General features: G+C 42.3%; 2 protein-coding genes across 3 annotated transcripts in view; one reads left to right on the forward strand and one right to left on the reverse strand.

Moving 5' to 3' along the window:
- The window catches only part of LOC106896437 (chromosome unknown open reading frame, human C9orf84), a 60,951-nt gene extending 53,904 nt beyond the window's left edge, over nt 1-7,047 (forward strand). For both annotated transcript variants that reach the window (XM_014956446.1, XM_014956447.1), the window contains 6 exons: nt 835-928; nt 1,930-2,061; nt 2,761-2,910; nt 3,496-3,655; nt 3,890-4,438; nt 6,668-7,047. In XM_014956446.1, coding sequence (XP_014811932.1) covers nt 835-928; nt 1,930-2,061; nt 2,761-2,910; nt 3,496-3,655; nt 3,890-4,438; nt 6,668-6,768 — 1,186 coding nt within the window. In that variant the 3' untranslated portion in view covers nt 6,769-7,047. The remainder of the gene's footprint in view (nt 1-834; nt 929-1,929; nt 2,062-2,760; nt 2,911-3,495; nt 3,656-3,889; nt 4,439-6,667) is intronic.
- Nucleotides 7,048-14,509: 7,462 nt separating this feature from the next.
- GNG10 (guanine nucleotide binding protein (G protein), gamma 10) lies at nt 14,510-16,407 on the reverse strand. The gene is made up of 2 exons (XM_014956392.1): nt 16,356-16,407; nt 14,510-14,682 (listed from the first exon to the last, which is right to left on the reverse strand). The coding sequence occupies exons 1-2, from the start codon at nt 16,405-16,407 to the stop codon at nt 14,510-14,512; spliced, it is 225 nt and encodes a 74-aa protein (XP_014811878.1).
- Nucleotides 16,408-17,718: the final 1,311 nt, after the last annotated feature.

Below are 17,718 nucleotides of genomic sequence, written 5' to 3' on the forward strand. Positions count from 1 at the left end.
CACATTACTCTCAGAACAACATGAATATTGTAAGCTTGCATTTTTAGTGTGCTTTGGACATTTCACTTTGTTACTTGTTGTCATGCTCCTAGTGAAAAATTCAGTGGAATGATAGAAGTAAGAGTGATCACTGGAGAGCCCCCAAAAAAGTTAGCAGAGGTGTTTTTCATGTATTAAGATAATTTTATTCTTATACAAGAGGTAAAGAAATGACTGTTAAAAAATAACAGGATTTGAGGAGGTAATGCTAATGGGAGGTGTATTTCAAGTCAACAGATCCAGAAATTTTGCAAGACTAAGGGTATTAACAACTGCAATTATTCTTTATAACTGTTTGAAGTAAATTAATCCTTACAAATATATGGTTATGAATTACTGTGTTAGCATCACCGTGTATCATTTGCAAGAGGGAGACATCCTTCAAGTGTTCTCCCAATCCATCAGTAGTTTTCCTTCTGCTGTGGGAGCACAGCTTTCGTTGACACAGTTCATAAGCATTCTTTACTACCTGTTGTGAGGTTTTTTTTCTGTGAACAGGTGGTAAATTTTCCATGCATCACCTTTCCTCTCTGTACAACCCTGATGCAGTCCTTCCTTTTGCTCGGAGCCAGGCTTGCTTTGCTGTGGGCTGACTCCTTCTTCTTCCTCACAGTGAGCCCTTCAGCACTCAGTCACTTAATGTGTCCTACTTCTCCTATTACAGATACTAATGTTCAAACTATACTACTATTCTGAATTCAGGAAGTGAAACATTTATTTACACATAGAGCAAACATTTTGGAATTATTAAATGTGTATATTAAATATTAATGGTCCAATGAAACTCTTTTGTAGGTACAGTCTCAGGGGAGATACTCTGCTTAACGTTGCCTTATTTTATGCCACTCTAATTGAACTTACACAGAAGTCAGAAGACTTTGAAGTGAAGGTAATTTTTTTTGCTAACAACCTTTCTGTTTTATTCTTCACTGTACACTATTTCCAAAGCACTTAATCAAGTATGCATTCTACACCAAAAACAGAAAATAGCTTAAAATTACTAAAATAAGAGAGAAGAGCTTAATTCAGTGCTGCTGAAGTCCCTGAAAAGACTGTGTTGACTCTAGTACAAGCTGAATCAGATTCAAATGGCCACTGAAGTGTTTTTATGACTAGGAGTCAAGAAATGAGATTGTACCTTAAACTTTATAAATTATTAGAACATGCATTAATCCTGATTACATCTTAATTTGAAGTTTCAGTTTGATATTATGTTACCAATGTAGTAGAAGGAAAGAAAGTGCAATTTTCTCTGCTGTTAGCTAGTTTGCTTTTTTTTTAATGTTGTAAGATAAATTAACTTTTTCATTATAAATCAGAAAATGCGGTGTCTAGAATAGTCCACATTTAAAAATGGGGCAAAAATTGGTTTACCAAGGTGATGTCTGTAACTTACCTCTTTTGCATGAGGTAACATCTTTTTACTCTTTTTTTTACTTACTTGCATAATAAATTTTGTTTCAAATTTATCAAATTTAAATGGATGTTAAAAAGGACAAAGCTTTTTTTATTCCATGTACTCATCAGTGTAGTTCATGTGGAAATTATACCTTCAAAGAGTCACATATCTTGTTAATCTAAATTATGCATCTCACAATTGCCTGTTTTATTAGGAACTTGTACAATACCCATTAACCTGATCATGTGTAAAAGAGCTATGGAATAAACTAATTTCACCTGCATAGGATTTGCATGAATAAGGAGTGTAATATGCAGCCAGGCTAATGGTCAGAGTTCCTCTGCGTGATAAGCATGGATCAGGTTTAATTACTCCAGGTTAACACCTGTTGTGTTCTGGGTCACCTGTAAGCTTTTCCATTTAACTGCTGTAGCTAATGAAGACATTCCTTAGTATAAGTTTTAACCAAAAATAATTTCTATCGCTTTTAGGTAGTTCTTATGCCAGGGATTGAAGAGGCAGCACTGGTAATTCGTCAGATTGCTGACAACATTTTGATGGTATCTAATATCAGTCCTCATGAGTGGTTGGACAAATCCTGGCTTTCTGTCCTGCCATCTGAGGTTTGCTTATCTTCCAATTAAAATATACTCTGGGTTTTTTTATTGTTCTCTTAAAATATATTGTTAAAATAAGCACTATTATTCGTAAATATATATGTACTTTTATATATGTGCATATATATATATATATATAAATAACATTTCCATTATCCTCGCCAGCGCAACTAAGAGCAACTTGGACTCTCCCTGTGCTTTCATAATTAACCAGTAGAGAAGTTTATCTTCCACATCTGCTGGCCCATGGGTAGAGTTCTACAGTTCTGGGCACTAAGTTTAAAAGCTATCCAAATTGTAAAAGATAAATATACAACAGCTCACTTGGGCAGGGAGCCAAATTCATCAGTGCAGATCCATTACTGAATCAAGGGTATTGCTTAAATCTGCTAATGCATTTTCAAATCAAGTTTACATGATTCACTGGTTTTATCCTTTCAAATCGAAGCATCTTTAGACTGTGCCTTGCTTTTTATCAAGCTATTATGCAGAACTTACTCTTTTGCAAAAATGATACACTGTTACATCTGTAGTAAAAAAATAAAAAGATTTAATTGGTCTGTAAAAGTGTACTGTTTAAAAGCTCTATTTCTATGATATACTGTATAACTTATTTGTAGAGATGTTATTCTGCAGAAACAGAAAAAAAGAAAGGGAAAAAAAGTTTGTCAGATATCAAGCTAACAAAATAATTTCCGTTTCCAGACAGAGCAATGCCTGCTTACTTTTCCATGTATCAACCCTCTGGTTGCTCAGTGTATGTTAAAGAAAGCATCTTCGTTGAACAGATTGTTTCTTGCAAGCTTTGATCAACTTCAGGAACTCCTCCCAGAGGTTCCAAAAAAAGTATTAAAGGTTGGCCAGAATTAATTTATATATTAGATCCATCTGTTGGTACTGTTGTAATGGAGGTTTTTTTTTCATCTGAAGCTACATACTCATTTGCTATTATGATTTATTTAAAATGTTGAGCCTGCTAATTCTCAGCAGATTTTGTCAAGTCACCATTATGTTAATGTGAAAATTATTAGAACATTTTCTTAACTGGAAGAATACTTGTTTGATCAGCTTCCTCTTCAAGCTTCATCGTATCAAGTATTGTATCAGCATACAATCTTATATGTTTCCCTAATATAAGAAATGTTTTCCAATTAAGTATTTCCAGGACTTTTGCCCATCCCTCTCTTCCTGCCTGCCTGCCTTCCTTCCTCCCTTCCCCCTTCCTTCCTATTACTTACTCTGTTTATAGATTTAAGACACGTGGCACATTGTCTACTCTATGTCCCTCTCCTTCTGTATTGGTAAGTCTTTTTTAATTTTCTTTCCGGTAAACAAAAAATTATACATCTTAGATTCCTAATAACTGGGTTAACTTTTTATATTTGACAGTGTAGATGTACTATAAACACGCCTCAAGTATCTTTTTTTTTTTGGTTTCAGCATTTTAGTGACATGACATCTTCATACAGCCTTAATACTGCTGCTCCACTAGAAAGAGCAGCGAAAGGTGCATCACCCCCATCACCCCTAGAAAACCAGAATAACTTCAACACATTCTATCCAGATTGTAAACAAAATCATCGGTCTTTAGAACTGCTTGGTAAGGCACAAAACAGCACAGGTAATATCTTGAATTAATAGGAGAATGTGACTTCTTTGAAACCAACTGAAAATCTGAATGTATTAGAATCTTTATCTTCTAATCATAGAAAAGTTACTTATTCGGGGGAGACAGACTGAGGTCAAAATGCTCAATGGCATCTCGGCTTTCTGTAAAATGTAGAGAAATCATTTTTGTTCTCCAAACAGAGTGGTTCAAATTTTTCTCTACCAGGAACATCTCCTATGAATTCTGAAGCCATAATTCCTCCGTTGAATCATCGGCAGGGTTTTCTTGACTCTGATCTTCCAAGCTGTGGGCAAAAGAAGTCATGTTCTTCAGAAATAATTACAGAGAGGAAACAGAATTTCTTTCCTGTGCCAAAGGACTGTGAAGATTTTGCTCATCTAGATGTTTCCAATTCACTTCATCTTCAAAGGCAGCCTTTCAGTATGCACCATAGCACTGGTCATTCTTCCAAAAACTCTGAAAAAGAAGATTTCTTTGCAACTTTCAGTGACTATGCACCTCAGGAGAGCTCTAAGAGTTTTCTAGAAGAGTTTAGAGACACAACATTTAAGAGCCCAGAAATTCTGACTGACCAGACCCCATGGAATGACTCTTCATCCACCGGCCCATTTGCACCTGATGGTTTTCTCTCTGAATTCTTTGTTGACTCAGATGAGCCTCAAAGTCTGAATTTTCACCAAATAGGGAGAGAATCTGAAGGAAGGAGAAGGCTAAGTCCACCATTCTTATGGACAAGGGAGAAAAATAGAACAGGTATGTCCAAAGCAAGCAGAATTTGCTGAAATTCTGTTTTTAACTCTAGTGGACTATCTGTAAGACTAGATTTTGTATTTTCTTCAAATAGTTGTTAAATCCAATCCAACCCAACATTTGCATGGTTCCTTTACTACAAAACTTACTTGCATATGTATTTCTTCTGTGATAAAACACTCCTAAACATTTATTTTTCCCTTGGAGCATAAAGAATATTTTAAAAAAATAGTTACTGCCATTATTTTTCCTTGGTAAAATATTGACAAGTAGTTCTCCAATATTGTAAGATTCATCTTATTTTGTTTGGATAAAAGGAGGAAGAAAAGACTAGAAAGTATTTTCTCTAAAGAACAAAAAGTAGATTCAGCAATTTCAACGAGTGAAATTTAGATACTACTACACAGCTGTGTTTTGCTGTCTGTGTTAATGGAGTAAGAATTTCACTCTGACACCTTTCTAAGTTTGTTTCATACAGTTCCCTTATTCTTGGAATAATTTTATTTATTAGCTGATGTCTCCAGGGATAAACTCTCCATCTTCCCCTTTTCATATCATCCCAAAGCACATTTCTTCAAATAGATGGTACAGTGTGTATTTCAAAACTTTGTTTACTTCTCTTTTTTTTTTTCTTTTCATACGCTTCTTATCCCTGGTTTACTTTCTCAAATATAGTTAGTTTGAGACCTTTTTTGATAAGGTTAATATGGATCCATGGAGTCTTAAAAGTAAAAAAAAACATCACTAGTCCCTGTCAGACTAAGTAATTCTGTATCATATATTCTATTATTTTTTAAATTCTGCTGCTTCTCTGTAGGTGAGGTGTCACATTCTGTTAAAATCCTCCGTTAAGCTTCTTAAACAAAGTGCTGAACTCCTAGTACAGGTCATTTGATTTATTTCTCTGTTTTCTCTGTTGCTGCCTGTCGTTAAATCTTTTGGTGGTACAGCAAGGTTAGCACAGCATTAAATGCTTTCACTAATTAGATCACACTCATTCATGAAAACACATTTAACTAATTGATATCATGTTTCATGGGCTGCTTAAGGCAATTGTGGAAGAAAAGAGAGGAAAAGTAAATTGGATATGGTGAACTGCTTTTAAATTTCAGCCTATATAATATATATTTTATACGGAAACTCTGAACAAACCTGTTGCCTCTCTGTTGGGATGAAAACTGAGACCTGAAGTAGGGCTGGGTAGTTAACAGTATTTCAGTAACCTGCAATTAGCACTGATAGTATGAAATTCTAAATACAATAGTTTCAGTAGAGATCAGAACAGATTCTTCTGCAACCACATTTTACAATATTCTGAAAACACTGTGATCTCCAACTTGATGAGCTTTCTGTAAAACTCTTGCCCAGCAGGGCAAAGGTATACTTAAATCTGAATCAAATGTAAAAAAAAAAAAAAAAGGAAAAGTGATTTTTGGTTTAGATTTTGGAAGAACTGGCTTATTTTATTTTATTATTCACTAGTGCATGGTGATGCAAAAAACTCTCCTTGATACAGTAAAAGCCTTTTGAAATCAAAAATTTAAGAAATGTGGAATCACAAGTGTAAGAAATGTGCATAGAGTCAAATTAAAAAGACACACTGGGAACCCCCAGGGATTTCTTCAGGCTTCAGATCAAACATTGATTAAACCATAAGCAATTAATGCCAGTATGCCAAGCCCATATTTCTGCTGGAACAGATGAAATCCTTAGGTCAGTGTTAAAGTTTTCTGACAATATGTTTTGTAAAGACTAAACAGAATTTTCTTACAGTAACTTATTTTGAATAAGCAACTACTCAAATATTTTGTCATAAAAATACTTGAATCTTAACAACATAAGCAGCTTTTTTAAACAACTTGGAAATATGAGCATGTCTCTGGTTAAGAATTAACTTTCACAATTACTGAGTGTAAGATTAATGGAATAGAAATATGCATTAAAATCTTTACTGAAATTTTGTGGTTAAGCATACTGCAGGTTGATGTATTTATTTTGTATAAGGTTCTATATTATTATTACAGGACGATGTGCAGAAAACTGGTCAGTACTAGTAAGTAGTAGATAATATTAATCTGTACACACTTAATTTTATGGCCATTGATAGTTTTCATACAGAGCATACTGGTTAAAGCTAAAGACTGTTACTGCTTCTGAGAAACAAATAAGTAAGTCTGTATACTACTATTTGTAGTTTATCATACATGTATTTTCTTTCCCCTTCTTTTCCAGATACAGGATTTGCAGAAGTACCAGCGTTCAAAAAAAGGAGATTGACATATGAAAGAGTCCCTGGAAGAAGTGATGGACAAACACGTCTTAAGTTCTTTTGAACAGAGTGGGGATTTGCATACTACACATACTTTTTAAAATTCTTAAACACCTTGAAGGGAAATAAATTAAATTCTTTTTCATGTTCATTTCTAGAGAGAAATTAGGGTTTGTGAATCCTTACTAATTTGGGATTCTTTTGTATGTTTTTAAAATTTTACTAAACAACTAGTTCCTTGAGTCTGGAGAATTGTTGCTCCTCTCTTTGTTCTCATGGGTGATATAAAGGTATTTTATCACTCTTGATACAAAAAAAAATAAAATATGAATGAAAAAACCTAGACACTGAAGCTCATAGTTTCAAGGCACCTGTGTTTGCTCCCTGAGCCTGCAGCTTTCCAAACTTAGAGGAGGGAAAGATCTGCCGGCATCTCAAGGCTGCTCATAAAGCCTTTGAGCTTTCTTATGCTTACAGCTATAACCCTTGGAGCTCCTTTCCTTCTGAAAGCTCCTTGAGAAAATAGGTGATGGGTTCCAGAACTGCCTTTAATCACAATCAAGCTAGAGAAACAAGCTGTTTTCACAACATGTGCAACATAACGTTGAGATTTAGGATTCCAGTAGGTTTGATTCAGAGGACTAAGCTGTGACTCCAGCGCTCTGCACGATCTGGTGGGGGCCGTGTGTTGGCATCTGCATTTTTCCACCTGCTGCAGGACACGCCCAGGCAGGGAGGCCAGAGTCATCCAGAGGCAGTGCCAGACATCGTAGGCTACAGCTGGAAGCACTAGGAGATTTTATTTTTTAAAAGAAAAAAGGCTTCTCAACTGCAAGCCACAGAAGGGAGAGGATAGAAGAATAACCAAACCCTCACTTTCCATCAAAAGATTTGGCAACGAAAGTGGAAATACGTATGGGAGTGATGGTAGAGAGTGACTCCCTTCCGCTGCAGGAGTGCCAGGGTCTGCTCAGTGGCCTTCAGATGAGATGATTCTCTTTCCAAACTCACAAATCTTTTCAAGTTCGAGGCAATAACAGAAAGAAAGGAAAAAAAAAAAAAAAAACAGCTACCCACAAATGAAAAACCACCAAGTTCAGAGTTTATGCTTGAAGTAAAATACTTTCTTGACATTCAGCCTTCATTAAGTGCATATTCACTATTTGGATAAATAAAACCAGCACTTAGGGGAGAAAGCTTTGGTCTTTCAGAGGAAACAGAGCGCTGTTTTTCAGCTGGGAGTTCCTAAAAGCTATGATGACAGCACTCACAGCAATTTTACTTCTCATTAATATCCCCAAATTATCTGTACCCAAATTGTTTGCAAGACTTTTCTTGTTACACCTTTCAAGTGTAACAGAAAAAGATGAAAGACTTCTAATAGAATTGCAAACAAGCCAGCATTTCTCTATTTTCCCCAGAATAAGTGAAAAACTTAAATAAAAATTCCGGTATGCTTACTATTTCTGTCCCATTTTTGTGGTCACTTGACCTGACCATTTTCCATCTCTTTGCTTCATGGGTTTGGCTCTGTTTTTCAGAGCTGTCTCCCAAATTGCCAGGCCCAGGAATGTGTTCTTTTTAAGGGTGCAGCTCTGCAAGGTCTTGGTCACAGATGACCGCAGTGGAGGAAATTACAGCTGCTGCTGCCAAGCTATGTATTTATGTTCTCCTTCCCCACAGGAGAAGGCTGACACCCAAGCTTTCACAGGCATGGACACAGAAGACTGCCTCAGATAATCCATAGATCACTTTGAAAACAAAGGCACGTTGCCTGGATTAAATAAATCAAGAAAATTCATGTGCTGTCTGCATTCAGCTTCCACTAGGTAGGAAAAACGCCAGCATACCGTTAATTACTGGCAACGCAGTGGAAAACAAGGAAAAGGGCTTGCAGTAACCAGTTGGTTTTTTACTGTATTTGTTTGTGACTCTCAGTCTCTCACAGGTATGTACAGATTGGCAAATCCATCATCCGATAGATACCACATTCTCCCCCCTCCTCCCATCTGTTTAATGTGGAGAAAAATTACTATTGCACTGGAAAGATGCAGTTTCCCTCTCCAATCTAAATCTGCTCCCCTCCAGCTTGAAGCCATTGCCCCTTGTCCTGTCACTACAGGCCTTTGTAAACAGGCTCTCCCCAGCCTTCCTGTAGGCTCCCTTCAGGTACTGGAAGGCTGCTATTAGGTCTCCCCGGAGCCTCCTCTTCTCCAGGCTGAACAACCCCAGCTCCCTCAGCCTGTCCTTGTAGCAGAGGTGCTCCATCCCCCTGATCATCCTTGTGGCCCTCCTCTGGACCTGCTCCATCAGGTCCATATCTTTCCTATATTGAGGGCTCCAGACCTGCACACAATACTCCAGGTGAGGTCTCACCAGAGCAGAGTAAAGTGGAAGAATCACCTCTCTGGACCTGCTGGCAACGCATCTTTTGATGCAGCCCAGCTTCTGGGCTGCAAGTGCACACTGCCTGCTCATGTCCAACTTCTCGTCCACCAGCACCCCCAAGTCCTTTTCCTCAGGGATGCTTTCTAATACCTCACCCCCCAGTCTGTACTGATGGCGAGGATTGCTCTGGCCCAGGTGCAGAACCTTGCACTTGTTCTTGTTGAACCTCATGAGGTTCACCTGAGCCCACCTCTCCAGCCTGTCCAGGTCCTTCTGGATGACATCCCATCCCTCTGGTGTATCGACAACACCACACAGCTTGGTGTCCTCTGCAAACTTGCTGACGGTGCCTTTAATCCCTCTGTCTATATCATGGATTAAAATGTTAAACAGTATTGGTCCCAGCACGGACCCTTGAGGGACACTGCTTGTGACTGCTCTTTATCTGGACTTTGAGCCATTGAAAATCATCTATGACTAAGAAGAATTTGGATGTAACTAATTCTCAGACAAAAAGATTCAATACAAAACCTCAGCACCAGTCCTTCAGCAGCAGGTAGGGACTCAGTTCTTGGATCAGATTTACCAACTGCTTAGTGACCAGGCAGGTGGCACCTGCGGATGGAGAAGAGCCTTGCTGAGGGACCCCAAGAGATGACAAAAAAGGGGTCCTTGTGGCTCATAGGAGGCTCTTGGCCATCCAGGTGTGTGTGCTCACCAAATTTGCTTTGTCGTGGGCATGTTGTGCTGCCATGAGATGGGTGTGAAGGCCTCTGCGCGGAGTGTGGAGCTGAGACCTCAGCAGACAGCAGTCCCGATCCATCCATCCCTCTCCCAACCCTTGCACAGGTCTTTCTACCCGCTGCTGGCGCGAGAGGTGGATGCAGCCAGGACCAGCAGCGTGCTCACACAGAGCTGCTCCTCCCACACACGTCCATCGTGGTGCTCCAGCTGAAAGGTACCACTGGGAGCCGGGCAGGGCAGCCAAGAGACAACAGCAGCTGAGACCGGCTGGCCAGCCACGGCTGCGCTCTCCTGCACATGGTCATTTGGCAGCTCCTCATGCCAGCTCTCCAGAGCCCATGCTCCACCTGGGAGGAAGGGGACAAAGGGCTGCAAAGATGACCAGGGGACTAGAACATCCTTCTTATGAGGAGAGGCTGAGGGACTTGGGTCTTTACAGCCTGGAGAAGGTGTTGATCAGATCCTCCCCTCAGCCTTCTCCAGGCTGTAAAGACCCAAGTCCCTAAGAATACTCAAAAGGGTGGGTGTCAAGAGGATGGGGCCAATCCTTTTTCAGTGGTGCCCCGTGACAGGACAAGAGGTAACGGGCACAAACTTGAACACAGGAAGTTCCATCTAAACACGAGGAGGAACTTCTTCACTTTGAGGGTGGCAGAGCCCTGGAACAGGCTGCCCAGAGAGGTGGTGGAGTCTCCTTCTCTGGAGACATTCAAAACCCACCTGGATGCATCCAACCTGCTCTGGGTGACCCTGCTCTGGCAGGGGGGTTGGACTAGATGATCTCCAGAGATCCCTTCCAAGCCCATATGATCCTGTGACCTGGGAGAGAAGCAGATGTAGGGACGGGGAGGGAGGTTTTACTGTGGAAGGTTAAATAAATAGAGGGCTTGCCTGGGAGGGAGTGACCAGCCAGCATCTGGTGGCTGCTCCAAGGCGTTTGACATGTACCCACATCCCTCCCTCCCTGACTTGATCATTTTGACCTCGTCTGAGCCTTTGGTCACCTCTGTGCAAGCAGGAACAACCGTGCTTCCTCTGGACTTCCGCAGCGTGCACGAGGGCTGAGAGAACAACCACCACGTTCAAACAGCCTACAGCAAAAGGAAGCCAGAGGAAAGTTCTTCGGGAAGGAGGTTCTCCTCTGCAGTTAGAGGCACGGTACATTATGACTCTTGTCTCAGTGTCTTCCCACAGGACAGCGAGCACAAAAAGCTTCTGAGAAAGCCTGAAGTGCCTGGAGGACACGCACTGCCCCGCTTCAGTTAATGACAATTAATGCTCAGACTGCCAACTTCTTCCTTACAGTTTCAAAATGTCTAAGTGAGCCTGATAACGTTGTTACCACTTAGCACAAAAAAACGGCAAATCGCTACAAATACAGTTTTTCTATTTATAAGACGTATTTTCCAAAAATCCGACCGCAACTTTTTCTTCCCAAAAAGCTAAAAAGCTTGAGGCCTCCCCTCCCACTGCAAAATCTAAGTACCCCCTTCCTTACAATATCTGCTCTTCATTACAATTAAACAACAAGCTCAAAGCCAGTAGGGAAAGGAATTTTATTTCCAAACTTCTAAAAGATTAATACAAACAATAGAAAGTAGACAAAAATTAAAAGCCTATTAAAAAAGTTAGTTGTCCTTGTAAAAGTGCTCCATAAAAAAAGGAAGGCAAAAGACCAAGCACATTCTAGGAAGTTTTGTGTATTGCAAACCTTTGACAACTATGCATGCAACTATCTTTGGGTGTTCCTGTGTTTTTAGTGTCTGTTTGGTCACATTTTAAACATGTGAAGGAAACTCCACCACAGCAGTACCTCTACAAATAGAAATTAGGAGAAGTGTTACAAATTAGAAGTCTGAGGCATTGAGCCTGTGCTACACATCGTGTCCAGCAGTTTCTAACACGTGTCACTCATGGACTTACACGGACGTGAAAAAAAAAAGTGTAGTTGGTTCCTTCTCCCTAACAGAAGGAAAATTCCTTCTGAGAACATTACTTCAGTGCTACAAGCATTTAGTTCCATACTTCAACAATTCACTCTTTTGGGTTTGGAAAAAAACAAGATAGTTTTTACTACCGTTCCAGTGAAACAGTTTACCAAGACAAGAGTAAGAAATTTGGTAAAAATTCATGTATTTCTCTTTTCTAAAATGTAAACTTCTCAAGTAATGTTTGTGTAGTCAGCACAGTGCAGTAACAATGGTGACGATTATGAAAAGAGCAAGAGTAGCATTAAAAACTTTAAGAACATTAGCAAAAGATAGTGAAGTACAGATACACAAGAACAAACAGATAAATATCTAGGATATTCTTTTAGCCACACAAAAGTTAGGACACTGAGAGAGACTTTTCTTGTGAAGGAAAGGCAGTTGTTATTCATGTCATGCTTGAAGGCAACTCTCTGATGACCTTCCCTGTAAGAGGAAAAAAAAGGTTTATTAAATGCTGTCTTCCTAAGCAGATACATTTCTCTTACAAATTATAACACAAAAGTGCCTTTGCACTGAGAAAAAAATCAATAATGCCTTTCCTTTGCTGGATGTTGGCATCCTTGAGTATTACAATTTTTTTTTAATTGGCTTTTGGACTTTGTTCTCATTTTTTGTGATCCTAACGTGACTAAATAATAAACTAGATAATTGATCTATCATCAAAAGATGGCTAAAAGACATCTTGAGCTGAGCTACGCGTTTCTAAAAGCATCATAAATTAACCATCAAACTCATTTGAGGAAATATTTTGTATCCTGATGCAATCAAACTTGAATCCTAGAAATACATCCATACACACAGAGACACACACACAAGATTAAAAGAGTAGAAATGCTGCTTCAATAATGGGATAACACATGCAAGAGTCACCATCAATTTTATCTCATTTTCAGGAGTTGTTAAGGGTAGCACCTAAACTAATAAAATCTTCTGCTTGTGCTTTCCCCCCTCCCCCAACAAGTTTTCCCAGAAAAGCATCTTGTGCTCAGTTGTTCTCTCTCTTCAGGTTTACTCTTTTCTTGACCAACCTATGTAGAAACAATCAAAACCACGCTATTGATGAGGCACCAGCACAACAGCAAGCTCAGGCAGCGGGAAGGGGAAGATTTTGCAAATACTTTTATGTTCTAGTTTATATTCTGCCTTTAAAGAAAACATTAACTTGCACTTTGATAGCAGTCAAAGAAAGAACAGAATTCAGTGCTTCTTTCTCTCTCTGTAGTTTTTTCAGCTCTTTAGCAGGATCTTTTTTTTTTTCTCTTAAAGAAGAGTAACCCCTTTGGAATATCCTACTTCCACGTTAATTTGTCATGCAGAAGTAGTAAGATTTTCCAACAAAAGTCATGGTGTGATCCTGCCCAAGACTGCGAGCACTACTAGAACCTGCTGACACTACATGGCCTTTCCTCCTCCTGCTGCAACCACTGGTACCGGTGGGACAGATAGGAGACACACGTATGGGAATCACGGAACTGGACCCCAAAGGTTTGCAAAAGCCGGATGGCCACCACCCACCCACCCTGCAGGTGTCACACAGGAAGAAGCAATGCAGAGGGCCAAGACAGAGAGAGCCCTGGGAGCATCTCATCCTTCAGAAGCTGGGCTGGAAAAGGCTGTGGTTACAGATCGCCTCAGTTCCTCTCCACTTCCACCGCTGCTTGGTGCCCTCACCAACAGTAACGACAGAAGGAGCCTAAGGACTGCAGTACTGTGTCCAGCGTTGGAGACCTCAACACAGGAAGGACATGGACCTGTTGGAACCGGTCCAGCGGAGGGCCACAAAACTGATCAGAGGGATGGAGCACTTCTCCTATGAGGACAGGCTGAGGGAGTTGGGGTTGTTCAGCCTGGAGAAGAGAAGGCTCTCGGGAGACCTCCTAATGGCCTTCCAGTACCTGAAGGGGGCCTACAGGAGAGATGGGGAGGGACTCTTTATCAGGGAGTGGATCGATGGGACGAGGGGTAATGGTTTTAAATTGAAAGAGGGGAGATTTAGATTAGATACTAGAAAGAAATTCTTTCCTGTGAGCAGGTTGCCCAGGGAAGCTGTGGCTGCCCCATCCCTGGAAGTGTTCAAGGCCAGGCTGGATGGGGCTTTGAGCAACCTGGTCTGGTGGGAGGTGTCCCTGCCCAGGGCAGGGGGGTTGGAACTCCATGATCTGTAAGGTCCCTTCCAACTCTAACCATTCCATGAGTCTATGACTGAGGCAGCCAAATGAACTGCAATGTGATGGCGAAGACAAAATGCATTTTAACAAGGTTTTTTAGCTGTGAGCAGCTCATCAGAGCACGTGCAGCTGCCACGGCTTTGTCCTGCTTCTTCACTGAGACTGGGTTTTATGTCTGGCTGCCTCAAATGCAGCTGTGTGTCACAGACAGTTTTTATTATTTTGAATGCTGCTGCTGCTAAAGCTGCTCAAACACAAAAACTGACCAACCAAAAGAAAAAAAAACTCATAAACAAAACGCCTCTAGAAAGAGCTCCAGGAAAGAGACATGCTTCATTTGCCAGACCAAAAAGGAACAGAAAACAATTTGCAGAGCCAGACAGAAAGCGACGAACACTTTGCTACCAATAACTAGACGTTCAAACAACTACCACCTCGTGCCCTTGTCCCTCCTAGGGCTTGAGTTCCCAGTCAGAGTGGTTGTCGTGGTAGCTGTGACTTCATTACCTGGTTTTCAGAGCAGAGCACAGGAGCGGGGCTCTCGGAAGGGATTGCTCCCCGCAGGAACCCCAACAAGCAAGGCATCTTTGCAGGCGTTCTGCATACAGTACTGCTGGAGCTCTGCGGCCGCCTGGGAGACCTGCGTCAGGGAAAAAGGAAAACAAATCCAGAGAGGAAACTCATTCACTCACTAGCATCTATTTGGCATTTCCTCTTGAAGAGCCACTGTCAAACAGAGCTGGAGAGCAGCCGAGTCCAGCCCTCGGATCCAACAACACCAAGTAAATCAGCACAGACACATATTTTTGAAGCTCCCATGAAACACCTGTGAAATAATATGCTAGTGATGAACCAGAGGAGTGCAGAGGACTGAGATGCAAGTGTGATGGAGTTTGTCCTCATTAAAAGCAGAGGGCTGAGACCACAATGTTTTCCAATCTGCTCTACTGTTTCCAGGTTTATATTTGAACTCCTGTATCCTCAGATCATTTATAAAAATTATTTTCATTTCTAAACTGTTAAACAACACAGAGCATAACACGGAATGAAAGCAAAAAAATGGGGATTAAAAGCTTTTTAAGTCCAAATTGCCACCTTCCCCACCTGGTCAGTGAAGCGAGCACTTCAAATCCACGCTCTGGTCTCCAAAGAGGACAGTCCAGAGCTGCAGAACAAGCCCAGGAACCCAACGGCAAGATGCCTCCAGCAGTGAACTCCCCAGGGGCAGCAAGTCAGCCCCATGCCAGTATTTTTGAAGGCAAATGTAGGGGAATTCTCAATTGACACACATGGGTAACTGCTGCAGGGAACTGTCAAAATCCACGCTGTCTGCTATGTTGTTTATAAAAGGAAATACTGAGCGTATCGGTGGAAATACAAGCTCCCCTCTGACCTCACCTCTGCCTTCATTACCGGGTTCCTGAAATACTGATTTTTCTTCCTGCACGACCTTGCAGTGTTGCCAGCAGAGGGACAAGAGAGTAGCCAGAAGGACCATCCACCCTTCCCAGCCACCGGATGGAAGGGGACTGTCCGGGGTCCCTGATGAGATTTTGGCTCTGGGCCATCCCATCTCACAGCACCTGGAAGCGCCTGGGGAATCTGGCCTGGCACACACTTTCCTGTGCTGTTTCACTGCTGTCCTGCTCACCACATCCAGGACACTCATCCCAGGAACTGCCTGAATTTTCCACTCAGTCTCCCCAGGGAGAAGCATCCACAGCAAGGATCCTTGCTGGTCAGTGGGGCTTTGTCGCCCCCCCCTTCCTTGAGGAGAACCTCTTCCTGGAGGCTGCAAAGCTCTCCCACCCTGCCCAAGCCCCTTGGACCCCTTGCAGCCTGAGCACCTTTGCCTCAAGCCCAGTGCAGACCCCTTGCTGGTACCCAGCTGTGGACCACACTGGTGCATCCTGGTCTAGCCTGGTGCTCCTGGAGAGATACAAACCTGATTTTTGGCATCTGTGTGAGAATTATCTGCAGCAGACTTATTCCAGGGCAGATCTGCCTACTCTTAGCCTTACCTATGCCCCCCAACAACCCTCTTCACTCCTCCAGGTCACACCAAAAATACGAGTGTTTCTGCCCCACGTCACCACAGGGCAAACATGCTCCCATAGCAGCCTCCTGCCTGCAAGATACGTGCGGGGACTTCTTTCCTACTCAGTTTCCTCTTTCTGAAAATTCTGTTCCTGTCTGCTTTTTCAGCTGGCAGGGTAAACAAAACCACCATTGGAACTTTCGTAGTACGGGATGTATTTTTAAAAATCCTTTCATGTCCAGCTTCCGTCTGAAAACACATTGTCTATTCACAGCAGCCAAAAAGAACGTTTTCTGCTGCCTCAGTGCCTGCTAAAACTGACCCAAGTGGTTTTTCACCAGCTGAATATACTCCTCGCTGCTTTTACGCTGCATGTCAGGAAACCCCTAGATGATGCTGCTTTTTTTTTTTTTTTGAGACACATTTTTTGATCACGCATCATTTCACCTGTGATGATAAAAAGACACGAACAGGTCTGTGGAACAGCAGACCTGGGAAGTGGCTGCTGCACACAATGCTCCAAGAAAGATGAGACTGAGGTCTTGCCAAGGCCAAACCTCCCTGGAGGACAAGCAAACCTGTAACAAAAACCCAGCCTTGAAAAGTCCACCTACAGAATACGTTACCACCACAAAACAACCCCCAATAAACTACAAACTCTATCTTTTATAGCCCCTTCCCACACCCAAAAAAAAAAGGGGAGGAGGGAGTATCTGCCTCAGAATGAGCAGGAACAGGAATGCAGGCTGTTGGTGGTGGAATAAAGCTACAGAAACGTCAAACACAGAAATCACCAACCAAACAATATCTCTCTTGCCACAAGGGCCTGTGTTTCTACTCTGCATCGTGCCCCACACATCACTGTGGCCATAAACAGCAGCCCCTTTTAGCGACCCACACATCTGCTGACTCCCTAATGCACTAATGAACAGTAACCTTAATCAATTGATCAGGATGACCTCCAAAAGCCACAGCGGTTCCGCCTTGCATCGGGCACTTCACAGTTTCCCCAGCCCAGGCCTGCAGCAGCAGTAAGAAGTATTCCAAACGATTTTAAGGCCAATTAGCCGAGTTTGCGCCGCGGCGCGCCCTGGGGCTGTGGTCAGACCGGGGAAGCTGGTGTTTGGTGGCCACCGGCCAGAGGAAGATGGCGAACGCCAAGGGAGGTGATGAGAAAAGAGGAAAAAAAACAGCGCAGGATATGAATTAATTTGACCTTCCATCACCCCACAGCCCCCACGCTGGGTTTTCTGCCTGGCTGCAAAGCGTGGTTTATCTCGGAGCAGCTCTGAACCCCCCCCTTCCCCCCCATCCCCGCACCTGCTGGGGGCCAAAAGCAGCTCCGCACGGGGGAATTTGGGCAGCCGGAGGCGGGGGGGGAGAGAAAACCCACCCAAAAGCTTGGCCGCCTCGCCAGCCCGCCTTTGTCTGCAGGTCGGCAGGCAGGAGAACAGGAGAAGGCTCATGCATGCGTAGAAAAAATCGCCTGCTTTTCCCCCAAAAGAGCGACCGGGACCACACGCCGCCGTCCCCTCCCCCCCCATGGCAAACCCCGCCGGGGCCGCTCTCCGCCACCCTGCCCGCCGGTACGGAATTAACGAGGAGCCGCTGTAATTATTTATGCCGCTGTTCATTATTTTTACGGCTCCTTCCAGCAGGGAAGGGCACTCGCGGGGGCTCGGAGC

The sequence above is a fragment of the Calidris pugnax genome, unplaced genomic scaffold (assembly GCF_001431845.1).
Source record: "Calidris pugnax isolate Ruff unplaced genomic scaffold, ASM143184v1 scaffold262, whole genome shotgun sequence".
NCBI classification, from domain to species: Eukaryota; Metazoa; Chordata; class Aves; order Charadriiformes; family Scolopacidae; genus Calidris; species Calidris pugnax.